The following is a 19,839-nucleotide window of genomic DNA, read 5'->3' as shown; positions in this document are numbered from 1 at the left end:
ATGTTAGACAAAATACAACAGAATATGGGCAGTTCTGCAGAATATTAAGCAAGTTCCTGTACCTCCCTGCCTTTTAGAAGTTATGGATTATGAATTATAAAAAGTTAAACTTAGGCTCTTCATTTGTTAAGAGCGTAACACTTCATGATTTAAATGCTTCAAGCTTTTTCTGAGTTTAAAGGGATACATAGGCTCTTTTATTTCCTCCTCTTGATTTCATTTACACCATTAACTTTTGTCTTCTGTTTGTTACCACTTAGCAAAAACCCTTAAGTGATATAAATGCTTTTTTAAAAGAAATTTGTGGTACCCTTTATTTCTAGGAGTTACACACTGTTGCTTTTTATTTAGTCTTTGAGGTACATTTGGGCAAAATGCAATATGCTTGGGGCTCTGTTCTTTGGCTTGTGAATGCTGTTAGAGTGAAGTGAGGTGACGATATCCATCTGATCCTCTTTTTCAGACTCATTGCTTGCAAGCTTCAGGCCTGTCACCTGACAGCTGTCTTTGAAGGAGTTATAAGACACAGTTAGGGTCATGAAAAACAGAAGAAAGGGGAAAGAAAACTGATGGGATGGGGGAAAAAAAAGTATTTCACATTGTTTTTAAAATACATACAGGTTTTTATTTTCTGAGGGTTTTTGCTTGTTTTGTTGTCATCTTTTAGTGGCTGGTAGACTATGTGCACTGAATATGAAGGCAAATGAAAAATGGTAACTCCACATTTTGACAGCATTTTTAGTGCTGAGGTAATACAATTATTTCTAAAGATTTTTTTGGAAATCAGTCTGGACATAACTTTCAATCTGCTTACTGCTCTCTGCAACAGTCTTTTCTAACCTAACAGGAGTTTTAGATTTTTGAATATCATCACCTCCTGCTACTGAACAAGATTGCAAATATGCTTTTTCATATTCCTCTCTTTCATATACCATTCTTCAAACAATTTCTGAATAAGTATTATAAAATTTCGCTTAGCAGTATTTCTGCTTGGTAAATAAATTATCTTTAAGGACCAAGAGCAAAAAGGTTGATATTTAGGTAGCAATGGAGGTAAAGCTAGAAATGGTCTACTAGCCACCACCTACAAATGGCAAAGATTTCTCCAACATTAAATATTAGCTTCCATTAAAAGTATGCAAACCTTGATTTTAAGGTTTTTTTCTAAATACACTTTTTTCCCCTTTTTCTTTTGCTCTCTTAGGTAATTAATGCCAATATACAAAACAGAAGCCCTAAGCCAGGGCCCACTGCACATGAACAAGAACTTGGTTTTTTTCTGGAAACAGGACTTCAAAGAGCACATGTTTTATATTTCAAGAATGGGTGAGATTTGATTCTTCTTTTATTGTGTTTGGTTTTTAGCTTAGGTTTTGTATTTGTGATTTAACTGAGCATCATTTTTAGCAATTGTGGATTCTGTAATTATGAGATCCCTTATTAATAAAGTAGTAATTTTTTGATTAAAATAGTAAGGCTGCCCATATTGTATTTATTTACATATTGGAAAATTGTTTAATCAAAGTATATTAAGCAGAAAGCATTTTATAGTTTTACTTACTAAATGTAAGAACTTAAAGTACCTTAAGTTTTAACTATTTGAAATTTTCTCTGTTATTGAGCACTCTTAAAAGTAATTGTCAGCATATTGAAACTCTTGATTTTTATAATTTTGATTTTGTGTAATTTTTTTCCAAATCTCTTCAGTTATCACTTATTTTAACATTATGCTGCAGGATTAATGTGCATGAAGATCAACAGTATGTATACAAGTATACAATCATCTTTGTACCTGCTCTGTAGATCCCTTTAGATTCTGCATGGGAGTTTCTTTATAATTTATTTTAAATAAGGCTTTGCTTAAAAGCCTAAAAATAAATTCAGTTGCCACACAGAATGAGAAAAAGAATACAACTCTTCATTTTTAAGAACTTCAAAACTCGGCACAAATGGGTTTTAAGTACATTTCTGACATTTGTTGTAATCACATACTTTAAAAATTTGTTCCTGGGGCTTCTTATTTCATTAGGAGATTTGATTTTATTGAAATATTGGAACTCTTGATAGGACTACTATTTTGTACCAAAAATGTTCCTTATTCTTTCAAATACGTAAACCAGAGATGCAGGAAATCGTGCAGTGTCTGTAAAGAGCTCGAGATTTTAGTGTACTGAAGGTAGGGTAAAAAAAGGCTATCCAAGTTTTAACCTGTTCAGGGATTTCAACAGGGAAATGATCACTGTGCTTTTGAAATCTTTCTTAAAGCATTGAAGTAGTGGTGCAATAACATGATCTGCGAGTTACACTTTAGTTCTGTTTTCATAATTTAATTGCAGGAGGAATGGAATGTTCTGAAAGCTAATTTTTTTCATTTACCAGGGCTAAAAATAAGATCTCTTTTTTCATGCCTGCACAAAAAATAAATAAAATGTAGTTACTGAAAAAATCCCAGTGGCAGTCATGGTTAAGAATAAGCTAGGTATTCCACATTTTGAAGAATGTTGTTTGAAGGCCAGGGATGGAAATGGTGTCTACTGCTGATTGCTTTTACACACAACATGTCAGATTAAATGCACCATTTAAAGCAGGTTGTGATTAATGAAGAAAACAAAGAGCAACTGCACAAAAAAATTTATGCAGTGGATTGTTAAGGAGCATCCAGATGTGAGTGTTTTTCCTAGACCATATCAGCTGGTCTGGTGTGAACTTTGAAAAGCGATTTTATTTCATGTGCATTTTAATCCTTCCCAGTGAAGTTGTTGGTGATCTTGTTAACTCATACATAAGCATATAATTTTTTTGCAGTCTTTGGTACAGTGATCCCTTGCAGTTTATAAGCTAATTACACATTATATGTATAATTTTGAATTTCTTCGTCTAGTTCCATTGGCCAGTGGTACTTTTTTTGTGGTATGATAGGAAATAAGGTGTTAGGAAAAATAGCTCCATGACAATCATTATTTTATATATTCCTGCTGTTACATCCATTACTTTCCTTCCTTAATTCAGAGTCAATCACAGTTCTTTCAATATTTCCTAATATGGTCATTGTTCCAGGCCGCTTGTTGTGTGGCTGCTTTTAGGGATTGCTTTCTTAATATTTTTCATTTTTTAACTTCAGTTTACCAGAACTGAAGAGAACTTTAAATATATACTTTTTCTAATAGGTATAAATTTAATTTATAGCCTGCTTTTTCATGCATCTATTTTAAGGATGTTTTGTCTCATTTTTAAATGTGTCATCCCTCTTGATGTTAGGTTTATAGAAAGTAGGTTTGAGATCTTTCCAGTAAGCTTTGCAACATACTTCAAGTTTTAATGTAATCTAAAATCATTTTTGTACACGTATGTCAGTTTCAAACTAGAAAAGAAAATAAGATAACTTTTATACGAGCTAGAAGACCATAATTTCAGCAGTAACTTAGGGAGTATTGCTGCCTACCCATAAAGTTGGTTGATCTACTTCAAATTTCCCTTTTGTTTGTTAACTGTACGAAGATTTTCTTTTAAGTTGAGTAATCAAGTTTTTGTAGAGGTTTAAGTGATTATGTTGCAGGTATGCATTATCTTGTATGAAAAGCTAGGAAGTGTTTGAAACTTAACTTAGCCTTTCTGCTAAGTGGTGGTATTTTGAAAATACATGGAAATGCAATTAGCTAAAAAAAAAAAAGTTGAAGTGGAAATAGTCTGAACCAGAAAAGTGTTCATTTAGTGCTATTAAGACACAAAACTGAAATGAATGGTTTCTTCTGAAGCATACAGAATTTCATTAAAGAAACAAACTACATACCCATTTTTCACTTGGGAGATGAGGAACATTTCAGCTTGGAAATGCCTAACAAGGAGGTTGATGAAGTTTTTCTAAAACTTGGGGTAGGGTTTGTGTATTTTTTAAAAAGCATTCTGAAATATGTAACTTTACATGTCTTTCAGGATGATTACATAATTTGTGTAGTAGTTGCTTTGTAATTTCATATTGAAGGAGTTCAAAGTTCTGATGTTTTTTCAAGAAAAGCTGTGAGCACAGGAACTTTGACATTAGTATTTAACATAGCCGTTTTCAAGTAGAATGCCCCTGAGAAAGAGAGGTCAGCTGTTTATGTACCCAGTGTTTCTTCAATCCTACTATTTACTTTGTATTCATGTTATGAGGTTTACAAATTAATTTTGTCTTTTTTATGGTTTTTATTTTTGAGGTAATAATGTTCACAAAGATACTGGAAGTGTGTGCTCTTGAAGTAAAATGGCATTCTGGTTGAAGTCTAAAATCAGTAGGCCATCGTGTGAAAACCAGACTTACCTAACTTCCAGAGCTATTTTTTTTGGCTTATTTTACACCTCCTCCAAGGATATTGCTCTGGATCCAGACTGCAATTTGGTCTGTCTCCGTCATGGTTCACATACTCAGTTAAAGCCTGAGGATCCTGGAGAAGATCTGTACTCCTCATGGGGCCATTACCCGTGCTGGCACAGCCACAGTGAAGCAAGACATTACCAGTCTCCTCCAGCAAGTTGTTATGTATAGATCGGCTTCTTCTCCATAGAAAATTAGCCCTAAAAAAAAGTAATTAAAAAGATCAACCAATGTTTCTCAATTTTTTTATAATTGATATACTTGATTTATATTGGCTTTAAATGTTTGACAAGCACAACAAAAAGCCCTACTTAGAGTATGGGATTTATCTATGTAGAATTTCTTTTACATGTTTTTGTCTTTTCACTATAGCATGTAACAGAAATAGCATAAGAATATTGCTCTCTTTCTGGTAAGGGAGGAACAGTGGATGAGAGCCAATCTGTAGGTGCTTCTATTCCACATGTGTATCTGTACAGTGCTCACAACTACGGATTTTAGTGATGAAAAACCCATGAGAAAAGGATTTATGGAAATGCTTGACATAAATGCACATGAACATCCTGTAAGATCAGCTCTCTACTGTATTAGAATGCAGTACTAGATACCTATCACACTGCATCTCTTGAGATCTTGTTGCACATCCTACATCAGGCTCAAAACAAGTTGGTGTTTAAGTAGAGTAGAAAGTAAGATGTAAACATTGAAATCCTACAAAGTATCACATTCCTTATATGTAAAATATCACTGCTGTATATTGGAAAGCAAGCAAGATCACTTCTGCTGCAGTTTTCAAAACAGCTTTTTTCTCTATATACCTGCTTTCATGTTTGTGTGGTTAGGAAGGTAATGCAAGAATATATTCAAGATAGGAACAAAAATCACTGCGCTGTGATTCCTAGCAAAAATAAGTTTTCAAAGGATACTTTATTTAATCTGCCATATCAGAAGCTTTCCTCATCCTTATTTCCAATACTGTTCTTACCTCTTAGTTTTCACTGAAAAAACTTTATTTGAACATGAGAAGAAATTATTATTCCCTCAGATATTCAAGATAAAATCATCCATTATGAATGCTTTCTCTTTCAAACCTTACTGTATGTTTATTGCTCAGAATTGTGTCTTAACTTCAAGAGTTTAAAATAAGATTCCATTGTGAAGTTACAGGTAGTAAACCTGGCAGTGTTACAGGGAAGACTAAAGTGGAAATAAACATGAAGGAATCGCTTTTATTCAAAATCTTATCAACTTCTGTAATAACTAGTTATACAAAGAACAATGAAAGAGTAATGTCAGTATCTGAGTTGATGTTCAAGGTTGATACTCTTAATAGTTTGTGATTGGAATTCTGACTCCAGCTCACTTTTTCTAAGAAGATATGTAGCATTTTTTAGCCTATGTACTACATGTCTTTACGGTGGCTGTTGATTGCATTTGCAAGCATCAGATTGTAGCTTTTGGTTTTATGATGAGTTGTGATGGCTGGCAAACAAAATTGGATCCTCAGTCTGGGGAGTTATTATTTTGTACACTTCCCTTACTCCCCTCAAAATGCTCATTTTACTGCTGTAGTTAATGCTCTTGTTTTTCCACTGTAAAGAGGAGTTACACTGCTAGCATGCATTTTCCTTGTTTGCCTTTTGCTGGTTCAGGTGCTTGTTTGGTTCTTCTGGGGAGTCTTTTTGTTCTCAAAGAAATCCTGTCTTTCTCTCATTCTGGTGAGAAGAATTGATTCATTGGAAGGTGTGATAATGGCTGGTGTGGCTGTCAGAAATGAGATAGGACCATGGCAAGTGAGCGTAGGAAGATATCAAAAAGGAAGAATGGTGGAAAAAGGGAACAAACACTAAGAGATGGGAATGGGGAGGATGAGATCTTCCTCTTCAGGTCACAGTGAACCATTAGGTGGACTACCTACCAGTGGAACTGCAGTCTGGGCAGTGTTTTCATTTTGAATGCATGAATGCCAGAATTGCTGCTTGATTGGGCTTTTTCAAATACTTAAGCTTGTGTAGTGTAATGGCACACTGAAGATGTTTTATTTATAAGCCCAAACAGCAGTTAAGAACCTTCAAACATCAAGCAAACATGATCTTCTGTAATGAATTTGAGAAATCTGGGAATTTTCTTTCTACATGAGGTAACAATGGATAAAATGAGAAGTGTGCCACGAACATTTTTTAAAGTAGGTTTAAAAAAAAAAAAAAGTAGATTCTGCCAGGAAATTAGGGATTTTCTACATTTTATTCAGAAAATAATGCCCTGTGTTAATTAATGTTTTGTGAAAATTGTATCGATTGTGGGTGTACTGAGAGTGTAAGTATGAAAGGAAGAGAGTGAAAACAGAACTGTCTGAAGTTGCAAGTATGTTGCCTCTCATAGATAGGTATCTAAATGCATCCCAGGGTGTTTTTTTAATTGTGGGTTAAGTTATACTTCTTCTCCACCCTCTTAAACATGAACAGAAAACAGACACAGACATTAATCACAATCATCCAAAGCACCATCCGTTGTGCAGAGTATGTAGCCTTGTCCATTTGGGCAGGCCTTTTATGAAATTTATGGAAGAGAGCCATAGAATTGCAGTCCTAATTTATTTTCTTTTTAGTTCATCTTGTAGGGCTGTACAAAGCACTATGGTAAACAGCATATCTTGGTATTAGGCTGTTCTGTTGCTGCTTAAGAGTTAATCTCTTGCTTTGTCACATTTCTTGCTTTTTGCTTATGTAGTAACTTATTTTAATGTGAAATTGTTTCTGGCCTTAATACTGTGTAAATGACTCTTAATTGGCTAAAACAAATTAGTTAGAGTGTATGGATATTAATCCTTATGTTTTTTTATAAACATGTCAGTTATACTGAAGTTACTAAAATGTCACTGTTCTGATTGGCATGCATATTAAGAGTTTTGGCTGCCCTTACTCCTTACCTTTAAAAGAATTCCTTTCTTTACTTTCATATTGAGTTTTTGGGAGAAAAAATCAAACTTTAAAACTTACAGCATACCTATGAGTTTACAAACATTGCATTTCTTTTTCTAAGTATAGACAGAAAGAGACAGAAAACACAAGAGAAGGCGGGAAGTGAGGTCAGTCTTGTATGAGAATAATTAATTCGGTTCTAACATGAATTGTTGTGGCTTAGGGTGCAAATATGTAGACACAAGGATGCAAATAGGCCCTAAAGGCATGTCTGTATGGACTTTCATTAGATCTTGGTTCTCAGCCTAACTGGCAGAGGGCTACTTAAAGAGTCAAAGTAAGGGTTTTTTTTCCTTGACGATTTAAAGCATCAAACATTCAATTATCTTTAAAAATGAGAAAAATGCAATTCAAATGAGTTGCTTTGAGCATGTTCTGGCAGGAGGCAGTCATATAAACACATGTATGTAACTATCAGTGTCCATCTGTGGGCTGTCTTTGTCTTGTCTGAAATCACTGAAAATGTGTCAGTTACAACTGAACGTTAAGGTACCTTAAAATCCCTTGTCCCATGGAAGGAAGGGATCTCAAAGTCATTTACAGGCACTGTGGGACGTTGCTGTCTAAGTTAATGTGCCCTTTTGCTCTGGCATTCAATCAGCACAGCGAGAGCTGCTGACATGAAGGCACATTGTAGTGAAAAGCAGGTAAAAGCTGTGTGTGTCCTAGGCTAGGAAGGAAAACCATGTGCCAGAATAGCCACCACTCTTCTCCTCAATGTTACAAAATGTTAACAAATACAGGAAATGTACTTTGCTGAAAGCAGTACGGTGTGGAGATCTACCATATTATTCATGGTATATTTTGCTTCATTTCTTGTCTCTCAAAGCATTTAACTCGATTTTAGGGTGATTTAGATTGTAGTTTTGAAGTCTGTTTTTTATTAAATTTACGTAGAAGATGCTTGACAAGTCTGTTTTGTGTTTGTGTTGACTTGTGCAGTGGATAACTGTTAAATGCTTTATGAAGCAAAAGCTAATTCTGTATTTTAGCTGCTTTTTTTTCCTTGTACAATCTTACTGCTTTTTCCATGATACAGTAGAACTTCAGTCACAATTTTCAGTCCCTTGCAGATGCTTAAAAAAGTGTGATAGGTAACTAATAGCAACCTGTCATGAAGTGTTTAAGGGCTTGTGAAAGTTGCATGCTTTTCATAAAGTGTTTTGTTTTTGTTCTTGTTACGCATCAAAAGACATAAACTACATATGGAAAAAAATACCAATTCCTAAAATTTCATGAAGTTAATTGTGATTTGAAGTTCTACTACATAGTATATGTTTCATCTGCACTGGGAAAATAAAAGTTCAAGCTGACAAGTTCTTACTCATAACTCTTTTTCGACAATTTTGCAGGGAGCATTTCAGTTTTTTGGCGTCTGCTTTGCTTGGTTGGGGTTTTCTTTCTTGGTTTGTTGTTTCGTTTTTTGTTTTTGTTTTATTTTCTTTTTAAAAATCTTGTTATAAGGATACATTTGTGACTTTGCAATACAGTCTTTGAGAAATAACTCCATTCATGGGAAATACGCACTTAGACCAGAGGACTTAAAGCTGGGATTCCAGTGGACTGGTTTTGGCTCTCTAAAATATTTGGAATGTGGTATTACTGGATGATATGCATTTTGGCTTTCCAAAGGTGCTGAATGTATCTAGCTTCCAATGAGTTTGGAGGTTTTCTTGAAATTTAGCCTAATGACTATCTGTCCTTCATTAGTGTATGAAGTTGGTGTAATAGTCATCAGCTATTGAGGCCTGCCTGTGTGAAATGTATAAATCAATATAATCTTTCGCACAGCCGTTTTCATGCAGATGTTTACACAAGATGCATTTTCTTTTCTATGTACTCGCTGGTCCCGCTATGGTCAAGCTCTGCTGTAGCATGTGGGCTTTTCACAAGCAATTTTTACTTCTTGTGTGATAGGTGATTATTTCTTTTTAGCCAACTGGTGGCATACTTTGGCATAACTTTCAAGCTGTTCATACAGGTTTTGTTATTTGGAAATGCTACTTCTTTTAAAATGAGCTTTTATATAAAAGTATTTTAGAAGGTGAACTTGTGCCAGTGAAAGATGATGTCATGCTAGTGAAAGATGTGTGGAAACTAAAGTTTCTGAAATATTCTGATAATCCTTTATTATGTAAAACAGGACAGAGATGAGTGCTGTCATGTAATCTGAAGAGTAAAATAAATGAGTAGGTCTCTAGGTAAAGTGATAGGAGTACTACAGTCCTATAGCAAGATCTCTTGCTTCACACACTAGTTTCAGGTATTCTGCAACTAAATTGAAAGAAATATCTGTATAAAAATGCTGGCTTTCTTTGAATTTGTGTGGAGTTGCAGTTCAAAAGATCAGTATTTTAAATATATTTTTAAAGAAAGACAGCAAACTAAGGAAGGCAGTTTTAACATCTGATTTATAGTGCAGTGCAATAGTGTTCTTACTTACAGAAAGCTTACACAATATGTAATAGTTCTTGTCTCTTTGGGCTCTGTCTTGGGTAAATGCTACGCAACTTGCCCATAACATCACACCTTAAGACAATATATGATGTAACAGCAATGATTTGAGACAAATTATACTTTTGATCAAATACTTTGTTTCTTGACTGAACTTGAAATAGTGAAATGGTTGTCCTATTGTTGTGTTCAGGTTGCAGAATTCAGTTGTTCAGGTCAGCAAAAAGCTAACCCAGTCCTTCACCAGTTCAAAGACAAATCGTATTAGTATAAAATAAAATACTCTCAGCTGCTTTTATGTGCAATAAAACCTCCAAACAACTGATAAAGAGGTGAGAAAAAAGGTAAAGCTGTAAGATCATTCAATATAATCTATTATTTGAGAAGAAAGTTCAGATCTGCTAAAATTGTTAGTATCAATGATGCCTCTGAGGGTCTTCAATCTCTGCAAAAGCTGTTTAGGCAGCACATGTGGAAGAAGTGTAGATGGAGAAACTTGAATTGCAGAAGCCACATGAAAAGCCAGTCAGAGTCAAGAACAGAACACTGATCCCCCAGTTCTCTTCTGGCCACACAGTGGGCCTTAATGTGTTTGTGCTCTTTCCCTTCTAAAAAGGAGTTCAAAATTTTATGTTTTATATTGCTTTCAGGGTTACAAGATTTACTCATTTTTAGTCTCCCTGTTTTAAGATGTCAAGAGGCAGCTAAAATGGATTTTTTTTCAAAGTTTATACTTGAAGCCTAATGTAATTGACAACTAAAACTATTGTAGCAAAGAGAACAACTTAGTTTTTTCTCTTTGAGGTGGTTGCTTCTTACTTTTTTCCTTGCCTTCCCTTGAACTATTTACTGATCATGAAAATGTCCCTGTTTTCAATAAACTGTCAAGGAGTGTTGTTACAGTAATCAGTGTTGAGGTTCCCAGATGAATATGTATCTATATCTATACCTCTATATATCTATCTCACAGAAAGGCACTGAGGCTATGAAGGGAAAAAAAGAAAGTAGCATGGATTTTAACAACTTTATTGAGAAATATTTTAAGGTATTACTTCATCCAAGTTGGAATAGTGTCAAATTCTATGTTTATATACAGGAACTTGACAAGAGGAGTTGGTAGATTTAGAGAGTTACTAAGAGCTGTTGAAACAAGAACTACACAAAACCTGCGAATGGTAAGTTATATTAAACCACTTTCCTATTGTAGCATCTGAATTTCGGTAGGCAGGGAAAGCATAAAAATAATGGATGAGTTAGAGAAAAATAGTCAGATACGTAGCATATTGATAAGGACCTGGTATCCAACACTGTGTAAGGTTACATTTCCTGGCTTAAGGGAATGATTAAAGTAAGGAATGTTTGGTACCCAGTCTCTCCCCGATTTTTTCCTATATGTGGTTATAATTAGAACCTGACTGGTCTCTGAGTGACCATGTTTTCAACCTTGATTATAATTGCCCTATTTATGAGTCAATGTAGTTTCATGTTTTCGTAAGGTAGTGGGGGTGAGAAAAGAGTGCATAATTTTTGTGTGGTTTCTATTAAGCTGAAGGCTATCAATTTATAAAGCCTCTTAAAGGAAAACCATAAAAGCATAATCATGAAGATTTGTTACTTATATTGTCAGAAACTTGAATCTTTTATATAATAAAAAGTCTGGGCCTTTAAAACTTCCAAACTGGTAGTAAGGAAGGTAAGTGGTTTCTTAATTCATTCAGTAACTGATTCCTAGTAAATGTATTTAAATTATTGAAAAATAGACTTTCAATGCACAGGGATAATATTGCAAATTTTAATAAAAAAGATGAAGGGCTTCTTACGGTATAGAAGTTAAGGTGGAAGATGCAGATTGTATGGTGCTGTCTGTGACTTAAACATTACACATCTGTTTTTGGGAAACATTACTGGGAAATTCTGCCAATTCTGATGCAAATCTCGATCTTGCCTTCTTTCTACTGCCCTGGTAGAAAATCTTTGATTTTTCATCATTGTGATATGTAGCTGTGCAGGTTCTATTGCATGTGTATGAAACATTAAAGAGGAGATTAACTTGATAGTTATGGATTACAGGATGACTTAAAAGCTTTAAATTAGTATTATTTAATTAAAAATATTTATGTAAGTATTTCTACAGTTAAATATATGGTGACAGTAATAGTCAAAATAAACCTTTTCATGCTGATTTTCAACCTTGTTTCACTCTTGCTGAGCTTTAACAATAGCTAACACCAGCACCTTCAAGTACTAGTTGTCAGAAGCCCCATTCAGCCCACAGACCACAACTGTCTGTGGCGGGTTGACCTTGTCTGGCTGCCAGATGCCCACCCAGCTGCCCTCAAACTCCCCTTCCTTAACACATGGGGAGAAAATAAGCTAGAAAATGTCTGAGGTCTGAGATAAAGGCAGGGAGTTTGCTTACCAGTTACTGTCACAGGCAAAACAGGCTCTTCTTGGAGGAAATTAACTTAATTTATTGTCAATTAAAAGAGAGTGGGATCATGAGAAACAAAGACAAAAACTAAAACACCTTCCCCCCCCCCCCCCCCCCCCCCCCTTTTTCTCAGGTTCAACTTCAGTCTTTGACTTCTGACTCTTCTACCTCCTCTCCCTACCCTCCCATTCCCTGAGTGGTGCATGAGGGGTGGAGGGTTGTGGTGAGTTCCTCTCTGCTGCTCCTTACTCCTCACACTTTTCCCCTGCTCCAGCATGGGGTCCCTCCATTGGGCTGCAGTTCCTTCAGGGAGTATCATTGTTTCACCGTGGTTCTCTTAGCAGGCTGCAGTGTGGACAGCTTCTCCACTGTGGTCTCTGTCATGCAAGCAGCTGCTTCAGGTCTATAGAGGCTGATGCCACCAAGGCAGTAGAGGTTATTGAGCATCTTAGGTTATTGATTGTCTCAGGAGCAGCAATTGGGTTGTTTATACTTCAGAAGTATCTGAACTTAACTAATAAAATTGAAAAATTGTTTGTTATTGCCATTATTTTTCTTTGTGTTTAGAGAATTGAACTGGGTACTTTTACCTGTTAAACAGCATCATGCCTGGTTTTTTGGATGTTGTATAATAAAAAAATATATTCTGTATAAGTAGTCTTCATTAGAAAAAATCAGAGCATTTTTTAAGAGTTTGTGTTCAGCATTTCTAGGGAAAATATCTATCTTTTGCTTTTACAGACAATAGCAAGACAACTTGCAGAAATTTTGTTACGAGGTATGTGTGAACAGAGTTACTGGAATCCACTGGAAGATCCTCCTCACCAGTCACCCCTCGATGATCCACTTCGAAAGGGTTCAAATACTAAGAATTATGCGCTCAGTAGAAGACCACGGGTATACACTGGAGAAAAGTATGGCTGAGTTTCTGCCTCTTTTGTTTCTGTAACTGCAGTTGTTACCCAGTGCACTGGGTAATTTAGTTTATATTTTTGAAAACATAGAAGGAATTTGGCAGTGTGAATGGGAATGTTTCCCATGCTGTGTGGACAGATAGATAGATGCTCTGAAGAGACCTAGGGAAGAAACATGGCTCTCCAAGTGGAAGTTTGCACTGTATACATTAGACCTTTTGTTTTCAATTGTAGAAATTTTTGTAGAAATTGTAGACATTTTTTCTTTTTTTCCTATTCTGGTGTATATGATATATTCAATATCTCTTATTATGCATGGGGTAAAAAAGAAAACATGGACTGGATGGCAAATCCGATATTGCACATTTTAAAAGTCGTGTGCTGCTTCTAGGCATCTATCCTGCTTTATCATAGAAAGGAAAGATTCAGCCATATGGTCAAGTTGGTCCAGGAAGCATTATGAAAAAACAAAACATATCTAGAAATTTATCTAGCAGTTTCAAAGGTAGTTTATTTCCCAAGGCAGCTACCTTACAGCTAATCATCTTAGATGAGTTTTGGCACTTCTTTATGATGCCACCTTTTTGTTTAGTTTTAATCTTCCCTTGAATCAGGTAAGTGATACTTTTTGGATCATTTTTGTGTGGTATATCTCATAGCAAATTCTGGAGTAGCTATGGTGTGTTTTCTTCCTTCTTGAAAATGTAACTTTTTTTTCCAAACCAATCACCATTAGGGTTAGTATTAGATATAGATAGCTGTTTCCTCTAATTTGAAATTTTTCATAGAAGTTAATAGCTCTGATCCCCAGACACCCCTTTCAACCTTAACTATTCAGTGATTTTGTGAAATCCCTATGATCTGGGAATATCTTACGAGATCACGTTGTCTGTTCCATGGGAAATTTTTGACCCTCTTTCTTCAAAAATGTATTTTTAAATGTATTATTATATACATATATATATATACATATATATGTATATAATATATATATTTATATATATACATTTATATATACATTTTTATATATATGTATATATACATATATATGTATGTAATATATATATTATAATACAAAAATGTATTATTGTTGTTATTATTATTATTATTGTTTTTCGTTTATATTGTTGTCCATCTGGATTAAAAGTCAGGCATTGTGGGATTATAGTTTCAATCTTGTCTGACTAGCTCTGGGATGTGAAGTTATTAAAAACAGTCTGTTGAGCTTTAATAAGAGATACAGGCACGGAGTTGAACAATCAGTTTACCGGAACAACTAACTGTGTTTCCCTGCAAGTACATAACTAGTAAACTGTACATGCAGGCAGCATGTTTTTGTATAAAGGAAGTACCTTTTTTTGTGAATATATCTTGATCACTGCTGTAAGAAGTGCATTTATTGCCCAGACATGAGGAAATCTCTTTTATGCAGCTTTAATTATTTTCTTACTCAAACTACTTGGTATTGCACAGCAAATCCTAAAGAACAGTCTGTTCCTCTCTTACAGCATATATGCCTTATTAGTTAACATGAAAGCTTTTTTCCATAAAGTGACCTTGTTATGTGCCAAAGAGTCTGCTTCTGTGGCAGATTGATTATAGAAGTAGCCCTGCTTACATAATGGAGGGATGTTTTGTTTTAGTGTTCACAGTATCTTTATATTGTAACATAAATGCATGCAGTATGACACCATTTTGAGTTGTTTAGCTGTATTTATTGCAGATTTCCATTAAGGAATATTTTACACAGCAGCAAGCCCACATAATTATGGTGCCTTTACTATTATTAAGCAGAATGGCCTTTATCTTCAAAGACTTCTAGCAATTCTCCTTCCTGGATCAAGAATAGTTACAGCAGGTTTCTTGGGCTCAGTCTTTCAAACTTATGTTCTCCATTCTCAACTCATAGCAACATGCTTCCTGCAAAAGCGGGGCTTTGCTCAGTTTAGTTCTCTCGTTCTTGGGATGTGCAGGTAAGGAGTTCCACAATTTCAATGGAGCATGTAATTAAGTCCTTCCATCACATCAGACTGGTTAATACCATACCACATAAAATATGTCCAGCCAAGTATCTCATCTCCAGTAGTGATTGAAAGCAAGTATCAAAGACAATGAATAGCAAGACAGATATGTAGGAAATCTTTTCCTAGGTATTGTTCTGACCACCAAAACTGACTCTACAATGCACTGGTTTTTTCTGTGTTGCCTGATATTAGATAACTGCATTGTGTTCTTTTGAGGATTATGGGTGTGATTTGGCTAATAGCATTTATGATTTTGTAGATCTCTATGTAATTGCCTCTTCAGTTTTCTTTAATAAGTTCTTCAACTGAGCATAACTTTCATGGTTTGCCTTTGGTTTATAGCCATTTCATGCTTTTGGTTGCCTCTTTTGCTCTGCCCTGTTACATTGAAATTAGTTTACTCACGTGCCTGCCTCTATCAGGAGACAGAAAATGTCTGAGTTCAGCCAACTTAACTGAACTTTTTGCTTAGACAGGTCAAGGAAATTTCTCACTAATTTCTGCACACAGAGGATCTTCACTGTTTGAGTCAAACATCAATATAACTATGAAAATATGTTTGAAATTGCAAGAGAAAATAATGTTTGCTTTTGTTTTGATAGGTGACTTTTTAGTGGTTCTCTTTGGGGCAACATCCCTTCTTTCTCTGAGAAAGTAATTTCTCCAGCAGCTCTTTCCAATCATTATTCTGCATTCTGGATGCCATTGTCAGTTGGTCAGGTTAAATCTTCTTCCAAGTTGTTAAATTCTGCATAGAAGAGTGGATTGTTAAATAAGGATCACTCTGATGCTTCCTCATCACTCCTCATTCCTCATCGTGGGTGGTTCTTGTTCACGAATAACTGTGTTTTGAAATTTTTTTGTTATGTAATAATAAAAATGTATTCTAAGATTTAGAATACTCTTAAAAATCTGGTGAGCAGTTGCATTGATTAAAAAATAAAAATACAACAACAGAGCAGCTGCCCTGGGGTCTTAGCTGTTTTATATTACCACAATACATTACAATGTATTGTTTTATATTACCACAACATTAACAATGTTGCTTTCAACCTGCCTGGAGTTCAGATGTGTTTTAGTTTCCATTTTCTTTCAGGGATTTAATTACTGCTTATATTTCTAGTGCTTTAAAAAAACCCCAAAAGATGTTTTAATGTCAGACAAATTTTGTTTCCTGTCTATAATGTATTGTAGTTTAAACACCCTTAGGACCGTAAGAATTGATTATTAACAGCAAATTATTTTCTACATTTAGACAGTTAATTGTGAAACTAATGGTCTGAATTAACAGGAAATAGTACTTGTGCTAATTCAGAAATAGTTCAGAGAAAGAAATCTGAAGAGATAAAACATAGTCACTGATTTGGGGGAATTTTTTGTGTGTATGAGAATGGATGAATTAATTCCTGCCAGTCAGGTACCCAGTGCAGATTACTGCTGTCTGTTCACCAGCATAGAAGAGTGTTCAGAAAGCATCCAGTATTCAGAGAAAGCAGTAAAGTCTGGAAACTAGTCCTATGCAGACCTTCAGCATTAAGTTAAAAGGAAGTGTGCTTCATTACTAACAAATAATTCTATTGCTTGGAAGTAAGAGTGGTTATGGCAAGCAGGTGGAGATTGTCATGGCTCTATTTAAAAATATTCATAGCTATTGAATGCATCAGGAAAAAATTCTCAAGCATATCTCATGAAAGACTGATAGAAGTATTTCTCTACATACTGCCTAAACCACAAAAGTTCTCCTGTTCTTGTGCGAGAGTTTCCTCTTGCCAGCATTTGAGTCAGTGATGTAGATTCAGCTCAGACAGATTACGTGTAAGAGGCTAATTAAACTATGGGTTTAGTGTTTATAGTTGTCAAATTATGTTCAATTTTGGAGTCTTTGAATGAGTCCAACTCTGACAGCTGTGGTAGTTTTGTTCGTTTATTGTGTTCAGACAACTTTTCTGAAATGAAAATATAGAGCATTGCAAAGAAATGCATTTTAACCAATTGATTTTTCTATGTGAGTTACTTTCTGTTTTCTTTTTTGGACATTTTCCAGTTTTTACAGTGCTTTTAATATATATGTGTGAACTACTCATGAAAGTAATGTGTTCTGCTTAAATAATTAAATTCTCGTTTTGAACAGCATCTTCTGTCCTCAAGAAAATACAGAAGAAGCCTTACTGTTGCTGCTTATTAGTGAATCTATGGTAGGTAAAATAGAGTGAATGTGCATGTGCTGTGTGTGTTTTCCTTATTTTGTTTTTTATTTTTTTAAATTAAAACAGGACATTCCCCCCCCCCCCCCCCCCCATGCCTTACTTTGCCTTATCTCTCATTTTGTGTTAGGAAAGCAGGCAGTTATTACTGAAACTCAAGTTTTTGTTCCTCTGAGGCAGCAAGATGAGGTCTGCAAGTGTTATGGAGTTTTTCTCCTTTGGACTGGCTGTACCTCGCCTCCTTCCAGCCATAGGCAGGTGGACAAGCCCGGTCTTTCATTTGACATCACTTACCAGTATGAACCACTGTTACGCCAGTTGGTTGCTATTCAGACAGACAAAAAATCTAAGTTATTTTTGTTGTAAAAAGCAAATCAAAAACTACTAGAAGAGCATAATAAACATTGCCAAAAAGTACCTTCCACTGTGCATTAAACTTCAGTCACTCAAATTTGTAAATGATTTTTGATTATACTGACATTCTGTCTTTGCTACTGGTTTATTTTTTTTAAATGTCCCCATTTCCTCAATAAATGATTCCTTTCAATGGTCTACTTGTGACCTTTAACCACCTGCTATATTTTCTGCTAGCCATCAATCAACTGCCACATACTGACATTCTCATACCTTGTCAGTTTTATGTTCTCATGTAAAATGAAATGCTGGAGCTTTTGCTGTTTTTTTAACTGGTAGGATGAAACTTGTACAGTCTCAGGCATCGTGCAGTCTGTCTCACTGCACATCAGTGAGATGCAGTCTTTTAAGTTCTGTAGGTGGTTCAAATGCTTACATATTTTGGCATAATTTCTGTTTTGCTACAGTTAAATAGGATCAGAACATTTTAGTGAACATTGTCCTAGTTTAACTGTTTTAAAGTGGCAGATACTTACATTGTAGTGCTAACTACTTTCCTCATTCCTAGTGATCTGCCTTGCAATATTCATGACAATCTAGAAATTCTGTCTAGATTCTGATTCTCAGAATACAGAAAAATCAACTGGGCAAAGATTTTCACATATCATATGTTGGTTTTGCTGCAGCATATACTTACCACTGAGAGGTGCTGCCTGTGCCTCTGTAATGTGCCTGAGCAGCAGTGAAGATGTACAGAATTCTGATGTGAACTGTGGTCTTGACATGAAGTGAAAGCAGTCCCAGTTCTGCAAGATCTGACTACAGATTGCTGTGTTTGCATGTGTAGTTCCTTACATATCATTAAGAAGCCAAAAACCAAATTAAAAGTACTGCCTTGTTAAGTGTCATTTCAGGTTACTTACAGCTTTTCCTTTGTGAATTAGCTCTGCCTAATTATATCAAATGGTGTCACTGTAGAGCATATACCTTTAGCAAGCTTTCGATTTTTTTCTTTTTTTACAGTAATTATTGCAGGTTATTTCAGGCAAAAGAGTTTGTTTCGGGGGAGTATAAAATCTTTGACATGATTGACTTACTTTGGCTAAGTTATTTGTTCAAATTAGTTTCGGAGGAGGGAAAGGGGAAGATTAAGCATAAAAATATTCATCATTACAAACTTACCTTTCTGAGAGTTGAGACCTGTTATTCCAGCTTCAGTGCATGTTAACTTTCTAGCTGTAGTAGTTGTGAAGTAGTATGTGATTTATGATTCTGAAACCAATATTTGGGAAAGAAGTAACACTAAGAGAAGACTGAGTAATCGTTGGTGTTTTTATATGCTATTGTGTTATTAAAGTAGTATGATCCCTTACTTTCATTGTCTGTGAATTAGTAAGAAAAAACCCTATTCAAGGCCAGGTTGGACAGGGCTCTGACCAATCTGGTCTGGTGGAAAGTCTCCCAGCCCATGGCAGGATGATCTTTAAAAGGTCCCTTCCAACCCAAACCATCCTGTGGTTCTATGATCTGACATCCTCATGTTACAGTGCATGTATGTGTTGCTGCATATCAGCTGAGTTGTGATAACAGAATCACAGAATGATTATGGTTGGAAGGAACTTCTGGAGATCATTTTGTTTTGCTCACGCGGGGCCATCTTGAGCAGGCTGCATCTCTGTCCAGACATCTTTGGAGTATCTCCAAGGAGAGAGACTCCATAGCCTTCCTGGACAGCCTGGGCCAGTGCTTATTAACCCTCACAGCAGAAAAAAAAAAGTTTTCTGATCTTCAGAGGGGACCTTCAGTGTTTCAGTTTGTACCTGTTGCCTCTAGTCCTGTCACTGGACACCACTGGAAAGAGCCTGGCTCCCTCTTCCTTGTATCCTCCCTTTAGATATTTCTAACATTGATAAGGATCCCCTCCTGAGCATTGTCCTTTCCAGGCTGAAGAGTCACAGCTCTCTCAGCCTTTCCTCATAGAATAGATACTCTGGTGTCTAATACATCCCAGTTGGCATTTGTTGGACTCTCTCCAGTAGCTCCATGTCTCTTGTACTGGGGAGTCCAGAACTGGACCCAGTACTGCAGGTGTGGCCTCCACCAGTGCTGAACAGAGGGGAAGG

The 19,839-nt window shown here is 35.6% G+C and overlaps 1 protein-coding gene across 4 annotated transcripts in view; it reads left to right on the top strand.

Moving 5' to 3' along the window:
* Positions 1 to 19,839, top strand: part of TTC7B (tetratricopeptide repeat domain 7B) — a 129,564-nt gene that overhangs the window by 34,279 nt on the left and 75,446 nt on the right. For 3 of the 4 annotated variants that reach the window (XM_082284520.1, XM_082284519.1, XM_082284522.1), the window contains 4 exons: positions 1,205 to 1,326; positions 10,886 to 10,964; positions 12,962 to 13,134; positions 17,290 to 17,353. In XM_082284520.1, the coding sequence (XP_082140646.1) occupies positions 1,205 to 1,326; positions 10,886 to 10,964; positions 12,962 to 13,134; positions 17,290 to 17,353 (438 nt within the window). The remainder of the gene's footprint in view (positions 1 to 1,204; positions 1,327 to 10,885; positions 10,965 to 12,961; positions 13,135 to 17,289; positions 17,354 to 19,839) is intronic. The other variant, XM_082284521.1, reaches the window with a different exon arrangement.

This window comes from Coloeus monedula, assembly GCF_965178545.1.
Source record: "Coloeus monedula genome assembly, chromosome: 6".
Classification (NCBI taxonomy): domain Eukaryota; kingdom Metazoa; phylum Chordata; class Aves; order Passeriformes; family Corvidae; genus Coloeus; species Coloeus monedula.
This window is presented reverse-complemented; position numbering and strand designations above follow the sequence as displayed.